The sequence below is a fragment of the Pipistrellus kuhlii genome, unplaced genomic scaffold, assembly GCF_014108245.1.
Source record: "Pipistrellus kuhlii isolate mPipKuh1 unplaced genomic scaffold, mPipKuh1.p scaffold_m20_p_24, whole genome shotgun sequence".
Classification (NCBI taxonomy): domain Eukaryota; kingdom Metazoa; phylum Chordata; class Mammalia; order Chiroptera; family Vespertilionidae; genus Pipistrellus; species Pipistrellus kuhlii.
Window position 1 is genome coordinate 9,425,085 of NW_023425523.1, and position 24,866 is coordinate 9,449,950.

A 24,866-nucleotide genomic window follows, 5' to 3' on the forward strand; every position below is an offset into this window, starting at 1 on the left:
TTGACCGGAATCGAACCTGGGACCTTTCAGTCCACAGTCTCTATCTACCTAGTTAAACCGGTTTCGGCTGCTTTTCTCCTTTTTTTATTCCTGTGCCTTTGAGTTGACAGCAGGCCTCGGTCTTGCACGGAAGACCCTGCTTGGGAGATCTCAGGAAAGGCATCTATTGGCGGCCAGGGATGCCAGCCAGACTGGAGCCCCCCCCCCCCCCCCCCCCCCCCAGCTTGCGGAGGGAGCAGGAGCAGCGGGTCAGAAGGGTCTGCTAAGGGGCAGCCACAGCTGGTGAAAGAGTCGAAGTTGAGCACCCACACCTGGGAGGGAGTCAGCTGATGCTGGATTAGCGGCTCAAACTGGGGTTTATTTCGGATTTTCTGGTGCCTCTTGGGAAATGGACAGCCTTGGGCAAAGAGCTCAATATCTTCTCACATGCCTAGTGCCCCCTTAGTCCTAGCAACCCCCAACCCTGCCAGCCTGCTCCCCACCCATGGAGGAAACACTCTCATTGGGGTGGCTTTTAGAAGTAACTTTTCAAAAGGAAATGAATGGCAGCACGGTGGTGCCCACCCCCCAGTCTGGCCTCAGCTCAGCCCCCACCCCCCTGAGCTGTTGCTGTTTTACAAGAGGATCCTGGAAAAAGCGATCCCCTCACCCAGGGGGACAAGCAGTCCTCCCCGGGGGGAAGTTTCCTGCTAGGTTTCCAAGGTGGTTTTTTTGGTGGAGGAACCAAGATGTAACCTATTTCCATCCCCCCACCCCACACACACACACACCTCTGGCCCAGGGTGACCCTGGGAGGGGCGGCTGAAAGGCTTGGAGAAGACAGGCAAGAGAATGAAAGTCGGTCTAGGTGGGATGCTGCTTCTCTGATGGAGGGACAGCGCCACGGACTACACGCCGTGTCTTTATTTTATAGCCGATGCCACGAGGCAAAGTAGGGGCGTGGTCAAGGTGTTTATAGCATTCTCCTGGGTTTCCATCCTACTCAACTACATGCAGCTGGTCAAGCTTTGTTTACCTGCAGCCTAAATCACTCAGGCACGTGGGGCTGCGTGTTCGGACTACAGGTTCACGCCGACAAGTCCAGCTGTTGGCTGTCACTGTGCTGGGAGGCTCTGCCCTCCAGGCTGGGACTTGCACGTGGCCAGGAGAGGGCTGTGCCTTCTCAGGGTCAGGGGAGGAAGCTGTGTGCGGCCCTGCCCTGTCTCCCTGTACCTCCCCGAGGAAAGGAAGGAGGGGAGACTGTGCTCGGCAGTTCACTGCTGGGGGCAGGTGCCGGGACAGGGACAGGGCAGGAGCCAGGAGGCTCGGCAGGCTTCTCTCCAGGAAACAGGAGAATCCTCCCTCCTTTTCTGTTTTGAGTATTTAATGTAATGTTGTTGTTAATCCTCACCCATGGATAGTTTTCCCATGGATTTTTAGATAGAGAGTGGAAGGGGAGGGAGGGAGTAAGGAGGGAGGGAGAAAGAGAGAGAGAGAGAGAGAGAGAGAGAGAGAGAGAGAGAGAGAGAGAGAGAGAGAGAGGGAGGGAGGGAATAGATTGGTTGCCTCCTGCAGTCATGGGACTGAGCTGGGGATCCAACCTGCAACCAAGGTACGTGGCCTTGACTGGGAGTCGAACCAGTGACCTTTCAGGGCTCGGGCCGGTGCTCCAACCCCTGAGCCAGGGCTCGAGTATTCGAGTATTGGCTTGCTTGTGACTTTTGGGGCCTGGTTGCCTCTCTTGCCTTTAACCTTTATCACGTGATTATACACACTTCAGGTGCTCAGCATTGGAATTCGACAACTGTATACACTGAAAAGTCATCACCCCCCCAAGTCTAGTTATTATCCAGCACCACACCATCCACCCTTACCACCTTCTTCCCCTTTCACTCTTCCCCCTTCTCCTGCCCCTGTCTCTATCTTTTTTTTTTTTTTATATATACTTTATTGATTTTTTTACAGAGAGGAAGAGAGAGGGATAGAAAGTTAGAAACACCGATAAAAGAGAATCATCTATCAGTTGCCTCCTGCACACCCCCCTACTGGGGATGTGCCCGCAACCAAGGTACATGCCCTTGACCGGAATCGAACCTGGGACCTTTCAGTCGGCAATCCAACGCTCTATCCACTGAGCCAAACCAGTTTCGGCCATGTCTTTATCTTTTTAATGGTGCTATATTAGCTGAGCACCAGGTATAAAATTGAGAAATTCACAGAAAACCCAAAGAAAGAACAAAGACATGACAGCACAGGAAGGTAATAATAATAAAAACGGGGCTATCACCGACAACAGACAAGCCATCTGGATCTGGAGATGAGGATCTGCCACCTTGCAGGAGGTCCGGCCAGGCCTCCTCCATCGCTCTCCCTCAGAGGGCCCTGGCCCCCAGCGCACAGCCTGGCCGTGCTGCCGCAGGAGAAGGCTGAGGGACCCCAGAGGCCCCGACGGAGACAGCGTGTGCAATCCATTCTAGTTACCAGCTAAGAGTGGGTGGTTGGTTGGTTGCTTTTACGTGATTCGTGGGCAAAAGCTGTGCTTCGTGTGTTTGTCCCGGGGCCCACTCCATGGAGCTGTAGGATGTAAAGAAGCGACACAAGGCCGATGAATATCGAGTCTCATCCCGGGGACCCCCTCCGTGCCTGCTTCTGGCCCGAGGCAGGGCCGTGCACACGGGCTCACTCTCTCTCCCCCTTCCTCCCACTCTCTCAAAATATCAATGGAAACATATCCGCAGGTCAGGATTAATAACAACAAAAGTAGCTTACAGCCGAAACCGGTTTGGCTCCATGGGTAGAGCGTCAGCTTGGGGACTGAAGGGTCCCGGTTCGATTCCGGTCAAGGGCATGTGCCTTGGTTGCAGGCATATCCCCAGTAGGGGGTGTGCAAGAGGCAGCTGATTGATGACTCTCTCTTATCAATGTTTCTAACTCTCTCTCTCTCTCCCTTCCTCTCTGTACAAAATCAATAAAATATATGTATTTAAAAAAAAAAAGTAGCTTACAGATTTCTCCCAACCAAAACTGGTTTGGCTCAGTGGATAGAGTGTCAGCCTGAGGACTGAAAGGTCCCAGGTACGATTCCGGTCATCCCTAGTGGGGATGTACAAGAGGCAGCTGATTGATGATTCTCTCTCATCAGTGTTTCTAACTATCCCTCTCTCTTCCTCTCTGTAATAAATCAATAATAATAAAAAAAAAGACTTCTCCAATTTCTCCACTTCCATTAAACTCTTCTCTCCTTAAGATCCTATTCTTTGTGAATCTGACCCTACCACACTGGTGTGTGTCTTTTTTGAAACTATTCATTTTCTTTTTCTTTTCTTTTTTCTTTCTTTTAAAAAAAAATATATTTTATTGATTTTTTACAGAGAGGAAGGGAGAGAGATAGAGAGCTAGAAACGTCGATGAGAGAGAAACATCGACCAGCTGCCTCCCGCACACCCCCCACCGGGGATGTGCCTGCAACCAAGGCACATGCCCCCGACCGGAATCGAACTCGGGACCCCTCAGTCCACAGACTGACGCTCTACCACTGAGCCAAACCGGTTTCAGCTGAAGCTATTCATTTTCCTGACTGATCTCGCCCATTTGTTGTTGTTTTTAAAAAAATATATTTTTATTGATTTCAGAGAGGAAGGGAGAGGGAGAGATAGAAACATCAATGATGAGAATTATTGATTGGCCGCCTCCTGCATGCCCCCTTCTGGAGATCCAGCCTGCATGAAATCGAACCCAGGACCCCTCAGTCTGCAGGCCGACGCTCTATCCACTGAGCCAAACCGGCTAGGGCTGATCTCGCCCCTTTGGAATAATGATCCCCATAGGTTCAAGGTCAGAGCCTGCTTCCCTGTAAGGGCGCTAACTCTGTTTCATCGAGCTTCTAGGGAGCTTCCTGGCACACGCAGATCAGATAAACATGCTGACTCTCTTGTTTACATTGAGGTTTACGAACATGCCTCCCTCCCACCAGCTCTGGGCTTTCCAGGGCAAAGAGTCCTACGTGTTTTTCTTGGTCTTCCCGGTGCAAACTCGCCACCTCTGACCATTTTGGGAGCTACAAACCCTCCTGGGCCTCCTTATGCCATCAGATCTGCATCTGTTTCCCCCGAGGAAACCCTTCCTGCCCCCGCCCCGCCGCATGGCACTCACCACCCTCAGACCGGACACCGGGCGTACTTCCTGCGATACAGCTCATCCACCCTCTCCAGGTACCACGTGCCTGGGAACAGGCTGGTTGTGTCCGCAGGGGGCGAGAAATTCACTGCGGAAGAAGGAGAAGAGGCAGGACTCAAAGCGAGCTATCGGCGACTGGGGGAGAGAAGATGGTAACAGGGACGCCTGCAGCTCTCCTGGCTGTGGTGCAAGAGGCCTCGAGGTCACCTCTATGCCCAGCAGAGCACTGGGCCAGCGGGAGGACCAGAAGCAGAGCTGGTCCAAGGTCCAGTCCATAGGATCTAGCCTATAGGATCTGGTCTGTAAGGCCGGGCTAGTAGACTTTTTATTACAGGAGTATGACCTTCTCCTTCAGTAAGCACGGCCTTCCTCCATTGACGCGGTTATTATGTGCCTTTTGGGTCAATGGGACTCAGCTGAGGTGCACCTCAGAGCTTCCCGTTTCCTGCTAGACACTTCCTCCTGCGCCCTAAGCTTTCTGGCCTGGACTTATGACAGGATTTCAGAGTTTTGTCCATGAATGCTCATCTCAGAGGTCCCATTTTTATTTATTTATTTATTTTTCCTCTGCTCTATTATGTCCCCTGTTCCACATAAGATTGTGGCTGCTCCACCTAGGTTTTCTGAAACATCCCAAATCCATAGGTTCTGTCCCCTTTTCAGACCACCGTACAAACCATGTATAATATCTCAAGATTTGCTTCAGAAAATACAGTGATTGTGGTTTTAACATCACCGTTTAGTCTCTCCAGTCAAACCTCTAGCTTTGGTTTACTTTTCTTTTGCTGCTTTGTGGGGCAGTATTGTGTTTTTAGGTTTTTGATAGGGAAAGAGGGCAGTTGGGTGGAGACAGTCAAGTTTGCTTAAAACTTATTTTAATGCACTCATTTATTTAATTTGGCAATTTTTCAAAATTGGTGTGATCTTATTTTACGTTTTTATTGACTTCAGAGAGAGGAAGGGAGAGGGAATGAGAGAAACACCAATGATGAGAGAGAATCATCAATCAGCTTCTTCCTGTATGCTCCCCCACTGGGCATCAAGCCCCCAACCTGGGCATGTGCCCTGACCGGGAATCAAACCATGGCCTCCTGGTTCATGACTTGACACTCAACCACTGAGCCACACTGGCTGGGCAGAGCTGGCATGATTTTAGAAATGAGACAACTGAGAAAAGTTCAATCGTTTCCCCAAAGACAAAGAGCTGGTGCACAGATCAGTTTAATTTGAATATCAAGCTCCAAAGCCTGGATTCTTTCAACTGTTGCATAGATGGTATTTTCAAAGACCATACATCTGGGTTGCATGGGGCTACACCGCTCTGTACCCCGTTTTGGTGGTTAGCCACATCCTATACCGAGAAGCCACATGCTGCCGGTTACCTCTTCCCAGCTCTGTCTTTTGCTTCCGCACCCCATTCTTGCCCATTGGCCCTAATAGATCTTCTCCTGGACATATCTCAGAGGCGTCTTCCCCTTGGCCCCCTATATGCTAAACTCCTGGTGAATCCCCGGCTCTCAGCTCCAGGCCTAGACTCTGAGAGAAATTGCCTTCTCCTCCTCCCTGCTCTTTTCTTTTTAAAAAAAAATTTAATTATTATTTTTTATTGTTTGAAGCATTATAAATAGTAGTACATATGTCTCCTTTTTTCTCCCCTTGACCTTCCCCCAACCTCCCCTAACCCCCACATATGCCTTCACCTATCCCCCCTCCAACCTCCCTTGCCTTCCCGCTGTAGTTTGACAGTCTGTTCAATGGTTCTTTATAACTATTACCGCCCCCCCCCCCCATTTCTTTTCTTTAAAAAATCTTGCAACTTCAGACTAGAAATAAACATATAATAACAAAAAACGTTTGAGTCCCAATTTCAATGTCCAACACACCTCAGGGAAGGTGGGGGTCGGTGGGAGTAAGGGGGAGAGCCCAACAGAGAGACTGTGTCCCTGCTCTTGTCTTACCCTTGTGGAAGAATTGTTCTCTCTGTTCCATTATTTTCGTGAACTCCTCAGGAGACATGCGCTTCCGGGAGTCCAGGCGTTCTGGCAGGTCTGACAGGCTGGAAACCAGCTGTTCCAGCGGGGAGCCTGGGAAGCAAAGGCAAGACTGACAAACCGGCGTCATTGTCCTTGTCACTGCTCCCAGCCACCAGCGCAGTGAAGAGTAGGGGCCGGTGGGAGCTTCGGCCTGGGGGGGGGGAGGGGCAGAGGGAACAGTGCTTTGTGATCGGCTTGGGATGCCAGGAAACGATCAAGGCCAGCAAACGTGATGCTGGCAGAACACAGGGACTGACACACTCATCTGGTCACGGTGTAGCTCACGCAGCGTTTACCACACTTGACCTTAGCCAAAAGGCCGAGAGCGAGACTTTCACTGCGTTCGTCATAAAACAAGCAACAGCTGCTTCCTGGGCATCTCAAACCCGCCCACTTCTCTTTAACCAGCAGCGACCAAGCCATCATGGCTCTCACCTGGACTCTTTGCTGGACCAGCTTGCCTGGGTTCCTCATAACTACCTGTGTTCCGGGGCAGTGTTTTATATACACAGATTAGACCAACTTGCTCCGAGTCTTAAATCCCTTTAGGAATTTCCTTTATTCTTCTTCTTCTTCTTCTTCTTCTTTTTTTTATTTATTTTTTTAATATATCTTTTTAAAAATATATATATTTTTATTGATTTTTTACAGAGAGGGAGAGGGATAGAGAGTTAGAAACATCGATCAGCTGCCTCCTGCACACCCCCTACTGAGGATGTGTCCACAGCTAAGTACATGCCCTTGACAGGAATCGAACCTGGGACCTTTCGGTCCGCAGGCCGACGCTCTATCCACTGAGCCAAACCGGTTTCAGCTCCTTTGTTCTTACTCACATTATTCGGGGAGGGAGGGAGCCTCCTTGGCGGTGAGGTAGGACACTGTTTCTTTTACCAGATGACTCTTCCTGGTAGAGAGTCAGACTCACCTGGAGACGCATCCTGGGAGGCGCGGAATGAAAAGAAACTTGCTGCCAAGCCTGAGCCGTAGGAGAAGGCGCCGATCCGGGAGCCGGCCAGGTCCTGGGCAGAGTGACTGCAGGGAGAGAAACCAAAACCCAGAAAACACACAGCATTGTATGCTGTGCTCCTCACGCACGGCCACCCTAAGGATCTGGTTCACCTCTTGCTCCCTGGGAATGGGTTCCCAGCGCTTACCCAAAGGGGGGCGTTTGGACTCCGGGGATGGGCCCAGAAGGAGAAAACTATGCCAGGAAGGAAGCAGCTAAAATCCCAGGGGCAGAAGGCACAGGGCGTATAATGGAATTTCGGGGTGTCAGAAGACACGGTGAGTTCAGTGAACTCTGAAAGCATCTCTGAGTGGAGACCAGACTGCTGCCCTCACCAGCAGGCTTCCCCACTGGCTGGTAATGCTCTCGTCCCCTCACTAGCAATAATTTCACCAAGTTTATTTATCTTAAAATACGTTTTTGTTGATTTTTAGGGAGAGAGGAAGGGAGAAGGATAGAGAGCTAACCAGCGATGAGAGAGAAACATCACCGATCAGGTGCTTCCTGCATGCCCCCTGCTGGGGATCGAGCCAGCAACCTGCATGCGCCCTGACTGGGAATGGAACCAGTGATCTCTTGGTTCATGGGTTGATATTCAACCACTGAGCCACACCAATTTCGCCAAATTTATATACATGCATCTCCTAGATTATATGCATGGACTTACTATATATATAGTACCTGTATTTCCTTCTTAACCTCACAACATAGAATGTCAATAGAAATAACATTTGAGCATCTGCTGAGCATTATGAGAGTTCTAATTGCTTTTGACATTTAACATTCATCAAAACCCAAGACAGTACATATTGTTGTTGCACATATTTCATAGGTGGGGAAAGGGAGACACACAGAGGTCAAATCTTTTCCCACAGTCAAAGTTAATAAGTGGTAAAGAGACTTGAACCTAGGTTGTGGACTCTAAAACCAGACACTCTTAACCAGGAATCTTTACTAAATATAGAGATTTTAAGTGGAGGAGAAAAATTCCTCTAATTTCTTGCTGCATAGAGTCGCTCTTGCACCTTGACATAATACGTGAACTTCACTTTGGGGATGACTGTTTAATACTGATAATAAACCTCCTATACACACCTTTAAAATAAGTTTATTTCCACCTCCCTCCATCCCTCCCTCTCTCCCTCCCTGCCTTCCTTTCTTCCTTCCTTCCTTCTTATTTTTTTTAAAAAAATAGTTTATTAATTTTTTACAGAGAGGAAGGGAGAGGGATAGAGAGCTATAAACATCGATGAGAGAGAAACATCGATCAGCTGCCCCCTGCACACCCCCCACTGGGGATGTGCCTGCAACCAAGGCACGTGCCCCTGTCCGGAATCGAACCCGGGACACTTGAGTCCGCAGGCCGACGCTCCATCCACTGAGCCAAACTGATTAAGGGCTCTTCCTTCCTTCTTAAAAAAATTCTGAACCACAGAGGACCCGGGCGTGGTTGACCCTGAGGCCCTGGGCGGGCTGGGAGGCGGCGGATGCAGTACTCACTGGGCCAGGAGGGAGGCCAGGCACCCGTACAGGGAGGAGGTGTACGTGTTCCCATTGTGCGTAGAGAGGTGAAGAGAAGCCTTGGTTTTCTTGTTGAACGTGTCCAGAGAGGCCTTCAGGAGAGCTTTGTCCAGGTCCTTGTTGGTGTAGGTGTCTTCCGGCTTGAGCCCCCTGTGAGGCAGCCAGAGGGACAGGCCAGGTGAGAGAGCCTGAATGCATTGTTAGTGGCGGAGGAGTAGTGGTTGGCCATAGGGGCAGATATTGCTGGCACATGACAGCACCTGAACAGTGACCGAGACGAAAGGGAACGTTCTCTTCCTAGTGGGTTCTCTCTGAATTGAAGATTCGTGATTTTCCTAAATATCTTGGAGCCATGCATGAATAAATGGCATTCTTCCTGCCTTATTGACCTCTAAGAGGGTGAGCTGGACTATCTTAATTTTGTAGATGGGGAAATTGAGGCAGCAAGCAAGACACTGATGGAGTCCACGGTGAGTGAGAATGAGAGTGGACACTGGCTGAGGTGCTGTCCTGAACTGGGATTGTTTCTAGGTGTTTCTGTCCATACAAATTGTGAGAGCCTCTAGGCTAGGGGTGTCGAACTCAATCAGAGAAGGGGCCAAAATCTAAAATCCAGCCTAAATCGCGGGCCGAATGGTTTACTGAACAGTCATAAACTGTCATTGTGATGGAAACGCAGTGGAGTGCAGTGATGACAGCGAGGTGCGGGCCACATTGCAAGGCCTGGCGGGACGGATTTGGCCCGAGGGCCTTGTGTTTGACACATGTGCTCTAGGCAGAGAGCATGGAGTCACACTTGCTTCTGTGTCCCTAGAGCTTAGTAAGATGCCTGGCACACAGCTGACGTTCATCGAATGCTTACTGACTGAATGATACAGCCACGCCCTCTTTCCCCTTTGTCTTATTCTCTGAAGCTTCTTATAGTCCTACTAGTAGCCCTGCGCATGAATCTGTGCACCAGTAGCTCTCTGTGGGGCCTGGCCGCTCTGCGCCTGCTGCCCAGAGGCTCTCCGTGGCCCAGAGCACATCCTCGGCCAGGGTAGAACGCTTGCCTTGTTGCCATGGTGACGAAGTAAGCATTCCACCAGGCCACTCACACTGCCCACTCTCAGTGACCACCCCCTGCTCCCCCAAGGACTGCGTGACTCTTGTTGGCTGAGAGGACTGGGCACTGCCATCTTATGGCTATGGGCGCCACCATATTTGTGACGGAGTGACGGTTAATTATTTGCATATCGCCCTTTTATTAGATAGGATGACCCAAGTAGCTGGCAAACTCCCTGTGCTCCTGCGATAAAGGTGAGGATCCCATGTGGACAATAACCCATTCGCCCATGTCAGACTTGGTGTTCTTTCTATTGTTGGAAGACTGTCCTTTTTCCCCACGGGAGTGGCTGGTGGTCCAGACTCAAGGCTCAAGGGAGGAATCCCCCTCCTTCCTCACCCCTCCCGGCCCTCTCGGCTCCCCACAGAGAGACTCACCTGAAGGCCTCCAGGCCCTTGTAGTGGCTGCTCTGCGCGCCGCTGCTGGCCGACAGGAAGTCATTGTACACCAGGCGAGCCAGCGACTTCTGGACCAACTTGCAGAAGGGCGAGTGGAAGATCATGAACTGTAAGTCATCCAGAGTGAAGGTTCGGTCGTTGCCAGCTGGGAGAGGAAGTGTGAACACAAGGAGGTGACACGCCGGATAGATAAGCCACTCGGACCTTTGCCCCAATACCTCCCTGTGCCCAGGGATGCCGGGCCCCGCCTCCAGCAAACACTCCTGAGGTTTGCTCCTTCCCTTTGCAAGCACTGAACCAAACACCCTTCTTACACAGGAAGGAGGGAAAGAAACCACTAGTTCCCTCCTGTCTGCTATGGCCAACCTGTGTGAGAGCGTATTCCTCCCCATCGGCCTTGTGTCCTACAGTTTTCTCTCTTGTCCAGAGGAGGAAACGGTGCCTACAAAATACTAAGTTATGTGGCCACGGTCCCAGCTCAGAAACGGTTGGCTCTGGATTCCTGGCCCGATGTCTCTCACTCTACACTTCAGACAGTTCCTGTGACTTTGAAGAGAAGGGCAGTGCACCCTCTGCCCAAATCAGTGCCCACTCCCGGGCAGCATGTTCAGATTCCATGTGGGACTCTGGAGTAAAATTAGAATGCCACAGAGCTGAGAGGAGGTGGGAGCAATGAGCGAATAGCGGCGTGCAGTGGATGGGCAGAGGCGGAGGTCAAGGGTGACTCCTCACCCGTGGGGAGCAGCTGGGCAGCTGGCACTTCACCCACTGCAGGGGGAGGGGCAAGAAGTGGCTGCTGAGGCCACCCCGACAGCATCTATGCTCTGATGCTTCAGCACTGCCTTTTCCCTCACTGAAACCTGCCATTTGCAGGTGCCCATCTGGGCATGGCTAAATAGGTAGGAACCCTTGTTATTTTATTTTATTTTAAAAAATATATATTTTATTGATTTCTTACAGAGAGGAAAGGAGAGAGATAGAGAGCTAGAAACGTCGATGAGAGAGTAACATCGACCAGCTGCCTCTTGCACACCCCTTACCGGGGATGTGCCCACAACTGCTATACATGCCCTTAACCGGAATCGAACCTGGGACCTTTCAGCCCGCAGACCGATGCTCCACCACTGAGCCAAACCGGTTTCGGCCCTTTTTATTTTTTAAAAGTAGGTTTCTCTTGCCCTGGCCGGTGTGGCTCAGTGATAGAGCATCGGTCCTCACAGGGTTGTGGGTTCCATTCCCAGTCAAAGGCATGTGCCGGAGTTGTAGGTTTGTTCCAGGGCTGGTCGGAGTGTGTGTGGGAGGCAACCAAATCGAGGTATCTCTCACATCAGTGTCTCTCTCTCTCTCTTCCTCTCCTTCTCCCTTCTTCCTTTCATTCCCTCTAAAAAATTAATGGAAAAAATATCCTCAGATGAGGATTAACAAAAATAAAAATAAAAATAAAAGTAGTTTTCTCATTACTTCTAAAATAAAATTTGTTTCTTTTCTGACTTTGAAAGTAGTATGTATATTTTTTAGAGGATCATCTAGAAACTGAAGGTGAAAATAAAGTCAACTTCTAACAGTACCATCCTGGGAAAATCCCTGGTGACAGTATACTGAAGAGACAGGCAAGATTTTCCAACACCAAGCAGGCTTCAAAAGGTGGCAAGCGACCAGCCAAGAGTCCGATTACTCCTGACTTCAGCAGCAACACGTGCTGGCCTGGCAGGATGTGGTTACTCAGACTCATCACAGGCCCTCCCAGGTGGCTGACACCTGCTGGTTTCATACTGGTGGTTTCGGCCTAATTGCTTACTTAGCTCAAGTGAGAGGCAATTTCATACTTGAATTTGAATGATTTCCCATTGGACTTTAGCATGGTCCCAGGGAAAGTGTAAGAAGAGGAGGACATGAAATAATTCTCTTAAAAATTTTTTTTTTAAGATTGATTTCAGAGCGGGAGAGGGAGAGAGAGATAGAAACGTCAGTGATGCCCTAACTGGCTTGGCTCAGTGGATAGAACGTCGGCCTGTGGAGTGAAGGGTCCCAGGTTCAATTCCAGTCAAGGTCATATGTACTTTGGTTGCAGGCACATCCCCAGTAGAGGGTGTGCAGGAGGCAGCTGATGGATGTTTCTCTCATTGATGTTTCTAACTCTCTATCCCCCTCCCTTCTTCTTTGCAAAAAATCAATAAAATATATATATAAAAAAAAAAAAGAAAGAAAAAAAGAAACATCAATGATGAGAGAGAATCACTAATTGGCTGCCTCCTCCAGGCCTCCTCTGGGGATCAAGCGAGAAACCTGGAATCGAACAGGAATCAAGCTGTGACCACAGCCAGGCGAGCAAATCCTCTTGAGATCATTTTCCGAGAAGAGCCGAGGCCTTGTCCAAAGCGTTTAGGACAAACTCCTGGCCCCGTGTGCAGAGAGCCCTCCCCACCCCTTTCTGCCCTGGGAGCCCCATACCTTGTTTCCACTGGTTCTGGATTTTCTGCCGGTAGACGGTGTAGCACCGGTCCAAGGCCCGAATGTAGCACTGGATGGAGAGCTTCCCGTCCACCAGTGGGTATTCCGAAGCCCCATCTGGTTTGTAGAAATCATACACGTTCTCCATGTGTGTTCCCCGAAGCCCTGGCAGGACACACACCGGGACTCAGTGACCGCACAGAGCAGCCCGCAGGGAGCAGAGAGGATGGAGAACTCCCACAGCCTCCTGGTCTCCATGTGTCTCAGGCCCACGCTCAGGCCCACTCAACATCCCTCAAGTGTTCAAAGCAGTAGAATATTCTGTTGCTCTTACATAAGTGAGATTCACGTTTCCCTTCCCAAGCCTATATGGGCTTAACAGAACCCGGAGTAGATGCCAAAAGTCTCAAAGGAAAGTCTTACTTTCCACCCAATAATCATCTTTCATCTTCAATGGCCAGCTTACGCCCTTTATTAACAGCATCACCACCATTCATTGCATGCGTCACGTGTGATGGTGCAAAAGATGAAACCCTCCTGGTCCCTCTCATCCCTTTCTCCCTGCCCTCTGCTCCCTAGTCCTCCTTTAGACAGCAAGTGGCATCCTCAAATCTACCCATCGGCCCTGCCTAGTAGGCACGCCAGGCCCGTTTGGGGCCAGAAGCTATGCATCCGGCCGTGCCCTGCACCGTGTGTGGGTACCACGCATCTGCAGGTTGCTACAAACCTCTCTCAAGCACCAGGGGGGCGTCGGGCCCAATCAGCATGGCCACAGCTCCGGCGCCCCCTGTGGGGCGGGCGTTGCCACTGGGATACACCGCGATGTCTCCACAGACCACCATTGCATAGCGCCCTGTAGTGAGAGATCAGAAATGAGTGTCATCACCATCAAGGCTCGGTGGACGGAGCGCCTCCCGTGTGCCAGCACGATTTTAGGCGTTGGGGATAGGCTGGCAGACAACACCAGAAATCCGCGCCCCAGGGGGCTTGCGTTCTATGAAGCCCATCGTGACACATTGGAAATGCAAAGTCAAAACTCAGTGTCCAGACGCTCTCGCTGTGAAATGCTGAGTTATTCAGAATTCTGTCCCTGAATTCAATGAGCAATTTATTAATTGGTACTTTAAAAAAATATATTAATATATTGTATTGATTTTTTTACAGAGAGGAAGAGAGAGGGATAAAGAGCTAGAAACATTGATCAGCTGCCTCTTTTACACCCCCCCTCCCCCACTGGGGATGTGCCTGTAACCAAGGTACATGCCCTTGACCAGAATCGAACCTGGGGCCTTTCAGTCTGCAGGCCGACGCTCTATCCACTGAACCAAACCGGTTTCGGCTTAGTTGGCACTTTTGGAGGTCATTGAGCTTGGTACCCGTCCCTTTCAGCACTCTGTGGCTGAAATTCCTTCCCACAGAGAGTCAAGGGGTAGGAAGGGAAACTAACATCGGAAAGACTAGCTAGACATCAGTCATCCTCAAAGAACCCTGAAAGCCATCAATGAGGCAAAGAGCATCTACATGCACAGAAGAAGGCACTGCCTTCCAGAGAGACCAAGTAACCTGCTAAGGTCTCACCCCTAGTGAACACGGCATTGGATATTCCAGCCCGGTTCCATCTGGATCCTAAGCCATGTGCTCTGAACGACTTGGAAGTATTTTCATTGGGAAAGGGGGTTATGCTGAGGAACCACATTTAGTGTAGATGATCATAGTGACGGCCTCTATATAGTGAGACTGTTACTCAGTGAATAATTGTTGTCTTGACTACTATTTGTTCCACTTTCATCTGATAGTACTGCTCCCTTTCCCATCCCAAAAAGCACACCAGACTTGAGCTTCAGGGGACACGTGGCAGTGATTTTAGCATTCTATCTGCCCCGTAAGGAAGCCCCTCAGATTTATTCCAGAGCTGGATAGTTGGGGCCTGAAGCATTGTCCAGAGCCACACCGCTAACAGAGGGCACAATGAGGAGTCAGTGAGGGTTCAACCCAAATGCACTGAAACCCGAGAGCCTTCTCTTAAGAACTATAACAATGCCAGCTCCGATCCCCACAAAAAATTATTTCCCCCAAATATTTATATATCTATTTCTATATCATTGTCTCTATCTCTATATCTATCTATCATCTATCTATCTTCTATCTATCTACTGTAAATATCATCTATATATTTATCAATCTATCATCTATCTGTATTTAGAAGCCATTAAGGAAAAAAAAAATCAGTAAATCTGACCACGTAAAAATTAACATGTTCAATCAGAAACAAACTCAAAAGACAAACTGGGGAAGTATTTACAATACTTATAACCAACAAAAGACTATTTTCTTCTTTTGTAAAAAGTCTCATAAAAAAGACAAAGAATATAATAGGGCCAATAAATACAAAAAAAATTTAAGTTTTCATAATGGAAAAAAGGCAAATCAATGACACTATTATTTTACTTATAATATTGACGAAGATTAGAAAAGTTAATAATATGTATTGTAGAAATGTACTTTAGTACGACAGTTTGAAGAGCAGTTGGGCACATTCTATTAATCTCTTAAGCCAACACAACATAGCATAACCTGCAATTTCAAGTCTGGAAATCTGGTCTTACCACACATTATCACAAGCCTGCAAAACTTGCACAACACTCATGAAAACAGGATCGATAATTGCACAAAACTTGGGCTAATATCTGTCAACATGGGCTAATTCAGTAAAGTTTGGCACTTTGATGAATAGCTTGTTACGTAGCTTTTAAAAGTGCAGAGCCGACCTTATTTATATTGATATAGAATGGTCCCGAGGACATCTTAGAGATGGGGACATCATAGAGATGTTATATAATACATGACATATGTATAATGTTGAAAACAAAAACTGAGTAGATAAGCTGTACTTGCAGGGACATAGAAAAAACCTGGAAGAATTCACAGAAACTGTTAAATTCTGGAAAGCGGTAATAAGGCTTCAGAGGGAACTTTTTTTTTTTTTTTATCACTTTACACATTGTTTGTGTCTATGTAATTAAAAAAAAAAATATATATATATCTTTATTGATTTCAGAAAGGAAGGGAGAGGGAAAGAGAGACAGAAACATCAATGATGAGAGAGAATTGGCTGCCTTTTGCATGTCCCCCAATGGGGATCAAGCCTGCAACCCAAGGCATGTGCCCTTGACCGGAATCAAACCTGGGACCCTTCAGTCCAGAGGCTGATGCTCTATCCACTGAGCCAAACCAGCCAGGTCTATGTGTAATTTTTTTAAAGTATAATTTTCAATTACTTTCATAAAAAAATACAAGAAGCCTGGCTGGCATGGCTCCATGGTTGGGCATTGACCTGTAAACCAGGAGGTCATGGTTTGATTCTGAGTTTGGGCACATGCCCAGGTTGCAGACTAGATCACGTGTGGAGCATGCAGGAGGCAGGCGATCAATGATACTCTCTCATCCTTTGTTTCTCTCTCTCTTGTACTCTCCACTCCTGTCTGAAATCAATAAAAACATATTTCAAACAAACAAACAAAAAAAGCCCTGAGTGCTCAGCCTCCAGCGGCCGCTCCCCGCTTACATAAGACTCTGGCAGCACCTACCGTCCCAGGAGCTGGACTCCATCCAGTTGGCTGCGTTGAAGAGGGAGGCGGTGCCCCCGTAGCAGGCGTTGGTGGTGTCGATGCCCTCGATGTCCGTGTTGCCCGAGTCCTGGAAGAGCTCCATGAGCACAGTCTTGACGGCCTTGGACTTGTCGATGATGGTCTCGGTGCCCACCTCCAGCCGGCCCACGGCGTCCCAGGGCAGCTTGGTGCGCTCCATCAGCTGCTGCACCACCGTCAGGCACAGCGAGTTGATGTCCTCCTTGACGGAGCAGAAGCCCATGCGGGTCTGGCCCAGGCCCACCGTGTACCGCCCCGCCTCCACGTTGTTAAACTTCTCCAGGTCGGTCTGGTCCACGTACTGGGCTGGGAAGTACACCTCCAGGGCCAGGATGCCCACATCCTTGGGCCACGTATTCGTTTTGGCCAAGGGGACGGCGGGGAAGGTGGAAAACCTGCAGGGCAAACAACAATCAAAATCCCACCGATGCTCTCTAGCCGGTTTCCCCCCCCAAAAAAAACAATACAGCCGTAACCGGTTTGGCTCAGTGGATAGAGCGTCAGCCTGGGGACTGAAAGGTCCCAGGTTCGATTCCGGTCAAGGGAATGTACCTTGGTTGCGGGCACATCCCCAGTAGAAGGTGTGCAGGAGGCAGCTGATCAATGATTCTCTCTCATCGATGTTTCTAACTCTCTATCCCTCTCTCTTCCTCTTTGTAAAAAATCAATAAAATATATTAAAAAAAAAATCCCAGCCAGTTTCCCAAAAACACACACAATACAGCCATAACCAGTTTGGCTCAGTGGATAGAGCGTCAGCCTGCGGGCTGAAGGGTCCCGGGTTCGATTCTAGTCAAGGGCATGTACCTTGGTTGTGGGCACATCCCCAATTGGAGGGGGGGGGGCGTGCAGGAGGCAGCGAATAGATGATTCTCTCTCATCCATGTCTCTCTTTATCCCTCTCCCTTCCTCTCTGTAAAAAAAAAAAAATCAATAAAATATATTAACACCCCCCCCCCCCCCACACACACACACACAAAGCAATACAGTCCTGGCTGGTGTGGCTCAGTTGGTTGGGCGTCGTCCTGTGCACCAGGAGGTTGCAAGTTCGATTCCCGGTCAAGGGCAGAGGCCAGGGGGGCGGGGTGGTTGAACAGGGAATGATACTTGGAGTGGAGAGTGAAGGGCGGAGGGAGAGGACGCCTGAGAAAAGGCAGGCGGGGACCAGGAGGTGGCGGGCACATGCGTTTCTCGGTGTTCAAGGCTGCGAAGCGCATCTGAGACGGGAGACGCTCCTTGACTGCCTTAGAGCCACGCAGGTTGGATTGGGGAAGTGGGGGGCGATAGACAATAGAAAGAAGAGCCCCATAGAGAGGATTCGTAATGCTGCTCAGGCCCTGGACAGTGGGGATTCGCTGTGAAAATACCAACAAGGGAAACGTGGCTGAGGATGCCAAGATCTTGGCCCAAGCACGTCAGGAGGGGGGGCAGGTGGGTGAGGGCCGAGGCTGGCTTCTTGGTGGGTGGCCAAACGCTGCTTATTGAAACAAGCCTGCCCACGTCAGTCCCTCCCTGGCAAACACCAAAACAGGTGACTTTCTGAGCGTTCTGAGCTGGGACATTGGACCTGTACACGGGGCTGGGGCGGAGTGGAGGGGTGGGGGGGGAGGGGGATGGGGAAGAGTGTGGACGATGGTGGAGAGTCCAAAAGAAAATAAGAAGGCTAGAGCGTGTGCCCTGCCCCCCACCCCATACCCATCCTCCCAGGCTCCCCGGGTGCCAGGCCAGGGGAGGCACCAGACCGAAGTCCTTTCCCGGAGCACCCAGAGAATGCAGTGAGCAAGTGGCAGCAAAGAAGGGGCTATTTCCAGGGTGCAGGGTGGCGTCCGGGGGCACTGGCTGCCGCTGTGTTACTATCCATGCTGGGGGACTTGGGCCAGACTGAGCGAGTTCACAAAGGAGAGAAGCATAGGTGCTTCTGTGCACACATAGACTGCACACACACACATGCACACACATGCATGCACAGGCACACACATTTACATCTCCTTTTGTTCTTTCATGCAGAGGGCAGAGAAAAGCACCTGCTCCCCTCAGTCCCTTTGAACCTTGCTGCAGTGACTGGGAGCAGCCAGGTTTGCTAACACTGCCGTTGGCACAGACCCTGAAGACCTTGGCAGGGGCTGTGGGCAAAGGTGGCCCTCACCGGTTTGGCTGAGGCGACAGAGCGTCGACCTGCAGACTGGAGGGTCCAGGTTTGATTCTGGTCAAGGGCACGCACTGTGGTTGCAGGCTCCATCCCAGGCCCCGGCTGGGGCGTGTGCGGGAAGCAACCAATCAGTATGTCTCCGTCACATCATCAATGTTCCTCTCTCTCTCTCTCTCTCTCTCTCTCTCTCTCTCTCTCTCTCTCTCTCGCTCTAAAAATCAGTTGGAAAACTATTCTTGGGCGAGGGTTAACAACAACAACAATAACAACAGGTGGGTGCGGTGGGAAGAGAATGCTGTGGGCCCCGGTGCTGGGGTGTGACAGACGCCCTCATTCACAAACAGCAGGTGTCAGGGTTGGAGACCCGGGGACTCCAGCAGGGAGGGGCTGCCCCTTCAGAGATGAGGCACCTCAGACCCCAGGGGTTAACTTGCGCGGCTAGGGCTGTGCACAGCCTCTGACTTGGGCTCTGTGAGCTTTTCCTTGTGGCGGGCCCTCTGCCTGCCTCCCTCCCTCCCTCCCCCGGGAGCGAGCTGGACAGCCCCCGGGGCCGCGGACTCACCTGTGATGCGCGGCGGGGAGAAGGCGGGCAGGCACGGCAGGTGCTCCCTGGAGCACCCTCGTCAGTTGCAAGGCCCGCTTGGCGGGCGTCACCAGCCGCTGCATTTTCAGAGGTGCGAGCAGAGAGCCAGCAGTTCACAGCCACTCCTCACCGCCAGTCCCGGGGCGAGGTGCCCCGTCCGGCTTTATAGAGCCCCAGACCGCTGCCCCGGGAGGTCACGCCCCTGCGAATCACGGCTCCGCTGGCTGCCTGCACTGGGCCAAAGGTCTCGCGCGGCAGCGAGTCGGAGGAAAACACCCTCCCACACGCAGGGAGTCGTCCCGCTGCGGGGCATGGGCAGGGGAGGGGAGGCAGCACGGAGCCCTCCTTCCTCCGGCTCCGGGGCAGCCTGATGGGTGCCCAGCCGCCTCGCAGGGCCTGATGCTCCTGGTACCGCGTTCTGGGGTGACCACCTGGCCTGTCTCGGACCCTGGCTCCTCCTCTGAGTCCCTCTCACTTGGGGGCCCAGAATGCTCGCTGTGGGGCGAGCTGTTATTATTTGAATGTACATACTATGCATAATAAGAAAAACAACTTTCAAAGCCAAAAGGAATGAATCTTTACATAGAAGTCCTTTGTGTAGGTGCCAGTGGGTGTTGGCACATAGGCACAGGGCTGGCATCAGCAAGAGTGTGGAGCCTGCTCAATTTTTCCTTTTTTTTTTTTTTTTTTTAATCCTCACCTGAGGAGATGCTTTTATTGACTTTATTTTTTATTTTATTTTTTTATTGATTATGGTATCACGTAATTGTCCTCATCCCCCCATTCCCATCCCACCCCCCCCCCCCCCCCATGCATGCCCCCACCCCCCTGTTGTCCATGGCCGCTGGTTAGGCTTTATATGCCTGCACACATGTCCTTTGGTTGATCTCTCCCCCTTACCCCCACCCTCCCCTACTGAAATATGGTAGCACTCATACTTGGGTAAAAACTGCTGTTTGAATTTTAACCTTGCTATCTGACTTCGACCTTCTATTACTTGCTTGAACAATAGTGTAGTTGCAGGAGATTGACTCCCACTGACTCAGTAGCTTCAGGGGTAGAAACTGTAGATAACCTTTAGTTCTGCTTTTGTATTATGGGCAAGATAGGGCCACATTCCAATGTCAAGCAGGGTGTGACTGGGAACCAACCCTGCAGGCTGTCCCCAGTCTTTAGAATTTAGTCCTGAGGGGCCAATCAGGGTTAGCCGAGGCAGTGACATCACCGACCTGAGTAAAACCCCTGGACTGGGCGAAATTCGCTCTCTTCCGCCATGCTGCCGGCATGAGTGGGACAGCCCATGCTAGCATGGAGATGGCTCTTTTGTTTATTGCATCGGACTCAGCTCCCTGGTGGTCCTTGGGGATCATGACTGGAATCCCCAGCCAGGACCATGAGGGACCCCCATTCCGAAGAGCCTGACTGGCCGCGGTAGGTGTGTGTTTGTCTGTGTTTTTGTGTGAGCGCTCTGGAGGGACTGCCCCTCCATCGGGGCTCTTACCTGGGTGTTTACCGGCTGCTGCGTCAGCCATGGTTTGAGTCCAGATTCGAATCTGTAATAAATTCTAGCGTGCTTAATCAAATTGGCTCCAGTGGTCCATCTCTTGGGGACTCGCTTCGTAACACCTACCTTCCCTTGTTTTTATTTTTATTGACTTTGGAGAAAGAGGAATGGAGAGGAAGAGAGAGAGAAACGTTCGCGTGAGAGAGAAACACCCATTGCCCCAGCTGGGGATCAAATCTGTAAGCTAGGTGTGTGTGCCTGTATCTGAGCTGCTGAACGTGGCTGAGGAAAAACACCACCATGTACTGACTGATTCACACCGCCATGTACCACACATGGCGGGGGGGCTTAGAGGGGGGCCTGCAGGCCTGGCTCTCAAGGCTGCACCCCCAGATCTTGCACTCACTCGCAGATTCTGCTGTGGGAGGGAAGCGCTGACGGTGCTGGAGTCTGGTTAGTGGTTAACCAATCTCTCACTTGGCAGGGCTTGCCTTTTGTGATTGCCTGGGGCGACACTCAGACCCACGGTTTGGTGAGGGAGGAGTCTGAGGCTTGCAGGTGATCTGATTCGATTGTTATCTAATTAAGTGAAAGGTCCTGAGAGAAGTAGGGGAAAGGGTGCGGTGTCTGACTGAATGACTCAGGACAATGCGGAGCAGTGGGCGTGTTGCTGTCTCTCGGTTTCCACCAGCCCAGGTGTGGCCCGGGCTGATGGTAGCACGCGGGGAACAAAGCTCAGCAAGACGAGGTGAGAGCCACGGAGGGAGGGTGAAATATCTGCACAGGGAAGACGCGGTGCGCTCACAGTCGCCTGTGGTTCTCAAACAACCAGCCTGGCATCTCCTGGCATCTCCTGGCATCCCTTCCCTGGCAGTTCCGGTCTGCATTCACCTCCGCACACATTTAAATGGTTGGAAACACAGTCATCTTCTGTCAATAACAAAGAGTGAGCCACAAGGTAAACAATTTACATAAGCAACCGCCGTTGCTTTATTTATTTATTTATTGAGGTCTCAGAATTTTTTTGGCATTCTTATAATTTGCATAGTATTTTTTTTTTTTTTATCTTGTCTTTTTTTTTTTTTTTTTTTTTTTTTTTAATTTGGCACTAGGGCTGTTTGAATGCTTTATCCCAGAAAGCACTAGAAAAATAAGTAAAGCATGAGTTGGAAGCATGTTTTGTTTTAAAAGCTGTGAGAAATCCTCTGAGGAGGGAGGGCATGTATGGGAGTGCGGGAGGGGGGGGGCAATGGTAAGATATGTACACATATAATACCTTAATTAAAAAAAAAAAAAGCTGTGAGAAATCTCTGAGGAGTCTGAAGGATGCCCGAGATGGGGATGGGACAGGGGCAGGGATGAGGCTGGAAGCGGGGGTGGAGGATGGCTGGAGGGGGCAGTGGGAGGAGGGACATTGTAAAAGCTCTGTCCTGGTGCCCAGTGCGTGCACAGACTTGCAGATTGACCAACCACACTCTGCCGATCCCTGTCACCAACCTCCATTCTTAACCCCCGCTCCCCCATGGATGGCCCGGCAATATTCTCCTGGGGCCGTGATCTCCTAGCAGTTGAAATGCGAATCCTTGGTCAGGGGGGTCTTCTGGTGACGTGGCTGCAAACAGGGATGGTCCACAGGGCGTAGGCCATGTCTGGGGCTCTCCCTGAGGACCCTCCCCTGAAATACACACCTACCAGGGCCAGGCCTTCAGCGCTTACCCAACACACAGCACCAGAGAGTGTGTCTCCCCCCTCCCGCCCCCCCCCAAGACTGTGGGCGCCAACGTAACAATACTCTGAAGACTGCAAAAGGCAGACAGCACACAGAAGGACACACACCATAGGAAACAGAATTTCTGGAAACATACAGACCAAGTATTAAAATAACCCTTCTGTGTGTCTGAGGAAGAAAAGGAAGATTTCATACTGGAAGGCACTACTAAAAAACGAGGAGGGGAAGAATGATTTCCCCTTTTCCTTCTAGGTCCTTGGCTGAGACCTCCTTATAATAAAAGACAGATAGACAAGAGAAAAGCAAACACGTTTAATAACATGCAAGCCTCCTGTGTCTTACAGAAAACAGAGCTGCAACCAGGAATGGCTGCCAAGCTGGGGTGAGGGAGGGAGCTGGAGTGGAAGAATAGAGAATGAGAGACACATAAACTTTACATCCATAGCTACATAACTTGTAGGACAGTGGCATTCACATACTTTGGAGTCCGCCATTTCCTACCTAGATGCACTGAACGAATCGTTTAGAATTTCTTAGAATCGGCTTCCTCACTTAGAGTATCATCGGACTATGGTGGTGAGGGGGGATGAGGCAGGTCTGCCACCGAACACGGCGCCTTGAACACGGTAAGTGTTCAGCAAATGAACGTCGAGCACTGGGGAGGCGTGAGGAGACGAATCAGCATCTACAGGCTGAAGAGGACCCAACTTCCTCCCGCTTCCTCCCACTGCCCGCAAGCCCTTCCTCTACACGGGACCCCTGCCACTCATTTGGGGCACACTAGCTGGACCTGAGAATTCAAGGGAGGGTCTGCTGTGTGAACGCTGTCAGCCTTCCATGAGGTAAGAAAAATAATAATTGGCTGCTAAGGAAGGGATTTGGGCCCAGCTGGCGTGGCTCAGTGGTTGAGCGTTGATCTATGAACCAGGAGGTCATGGTTTGATTCCCGGTCAGGGCACATGCCTGGATTGCAGGCTCAATCCCCAGTGTGGGGTGTACTGGAGGCAGCAGATTAATGATTCTCTCTCATCATTGATGTTTCTCTCTCTCTCCCTTCCTCTCTGAACTTGGAAGCCTGAAACTTTGCTAGCTTCAAGATTTAGGTCGCCACATCACCAGGTGAATTGCAATAGCCTGCAGGTGAATTGCAGCAGTCTGGCTTTTGGCTCAGATGAGAGGCAGAACAAATTTCCTCTTGGACCCACTGGGAAACTCTCTTCCGTTTGTGTTTGGTTACGGGGAGGAGGATCTAGAGGAAAAGCCGGGTAATAATCCTACGGAGTAAACAGGATCAGAACAACGAACCGGAGATCTTCCAGTGCACAGGTTGGCGCTCAACCAACTGAGCCACGCCAGCCAGGGCTCTGAGATTGTTTTTAATTATAAAAGGAAGGTAGACGTTGCCAAATGCTTAAAAAAAGAAAAGAAAAAAAAGCCAACTGAGATAACCATGTGAGGATTTTTCCTTCATTCTATGACTATGACATAGTACACCAACTGATGGATTTTCTTGTGTTGATTCCTAGGATAACCACATGTGGTTTTACCGTAGTTAGCAGTGCTCTCGTGTCTAGTGAGGTTGAGTATCGACTCATGTGCCCATTGGCTATTCGTGTGTGTGTGTGTGTGTGTGTTGGTTAAGTGTTCCCTTCCTTTGCCCATGTAAAAAATAACCAAGTTGCCTTCTTATAGAGTTGCAAGTCCTTTCTCAGGTCTATGTGGTACAAATATTCTCTCCCATTTTACGACACGTCTTTTAGCTTCCCAGCCATGTATTTTAAGAGCAAACGCTTTTGCCAAAACCAGTTTGGCTCAGTGGATAGAGCGTCGGTCTGCGGACTCAAGGGTCCCAGGTTCGATTCCAGTCAAGGGCATGTACATGGGTTTCGGGCACATCCCTGGTGGGGGGTGTGCAGAAGGCAGCTGATTGATGTATCTCTCTCATCGATGTTTCTAGCTCTCTATCCTTCTCCCTTCCTCTCTCTAAAAAAATCAATAAAATATATTTTTAAAAAAAGAGCAAACGCTTTTAATGTTGATGATAATTTATGATTTTTTTTTTTTCCCCTTCTGTGGTTTTTGCTTTTTGGGTCCTAGGACATCTAACCCAAGGTCACAAAGATGTCCATCTGTATGATGTCTGGCTTCCTCTGTGTGCCCTCAGCTTCCTCTCCTTTGCCTTTGTCCACGCAGTGACTGGGACAACTTCAGGCGGAGTGAGTCTGATGGAAGCATGTGCTAGATTTTTGAATGAGAGCTGGGCAGGCCCCTCCCTCACCATCCTGTCTATGTGGCCTCCCGTGGGCTCACGCACGGGCCAGCAGACACACGTACAAGTGTTTCCTGGGCTGCTGACCTCCGACCCCCCATGGAGGGTGTCAGCTTGTGCCATGGTCAAAAGCAGCCATCCTGACAGCTTGTGTGACTCTCAGAGAGGACAGCTGCACGCGTGAAGCACGAATGTCGGCCCCGTTCCAAACGCTACCTGTGTCCATCCATTGAACCCTGAGGTTCCGGAGAAAGAAGACCGAGGCTCGGAGGCCTCAGGCTCCATCTCCCGCTGCTGGTGGGAGGCAGTGGCTCAG

General features: G+C 50.4%; 1 protein-coding gene across 2 annotated transcripts; it reads right to left on the reverse strand.

The window, feature by feature from the left end:
• Positions 1–2,124: 2,124 nt before the first annotated feature.
• HMGCS2 (3-hydroxy-3-methylglutaryl-CoA synthase 2) lies at positions 2,125–19,202 on the reverse strand. Of its 2 annotated transcripts, none has more exons than XM_036452561.2 (10): positions 19,034–19,202; positions 16,257–16,717; positions 13,397–13,522; positions 12,670–12,834; positions 10,198–10,363; positions 8,695–8,865; positions 7,114–7,220; positions 6,114–6,239; positions 4,132–4,243; positions 2,125–2,553 (listed from the first exon to the last, which is right to left on the reverse strand). In XM_036452561.2, exons 1-9 carry the CDS (start codon positions 19,129–19,131, stop codon positions 4,137–4,139), a joined length of 1,527 nt encoding a protein of 508 aa, XP_036308454.1. In that variant the 5' UTR covers positions 19,132–19,202; the 3' UTR covers positions 2,125–2,553; positions 4,132–4,136. The 2 variants fall into 2 exon arrangements, with proteins under 2 accessions (XP_036308454.1, XP_036308455.1); XM_036452562.2 differs by having other exon boundaries at positions 16,257–16,711; positions 19,028–19,202.
• Positions 19,203–24,866: the final 5,664 nt, after the last annotated feature.

What these genes read in the sequence shown, in the direction of transcription:
- HMGCS2 (XM_036452561.2), bottom strand. Translation starts at nt 19,131, where the DNA reads ATGCAGCGGCTGGTGACGCCCGCCAAGCGGGCCTTGCAACTGACGAGG. An exon ending in GGAGTCCAGCTCCTGGGACG is followed by an intron (nt 13,523 to 16,256) that starts GTAGGTGCTGCC and finishes CTCTCACTACAG; the next exon opens with GGCGCTATGCAATGGTGGTC. An exon ending in CTGGCCTCCCTCCTGGCCCA is followed by an intron (nt 7,221 to 8,694) that starts GTGAGTACTGCA and finishes CTCTCCCTGCAG; the next exon opens with TCACTCTGCCCAGGACCTGG.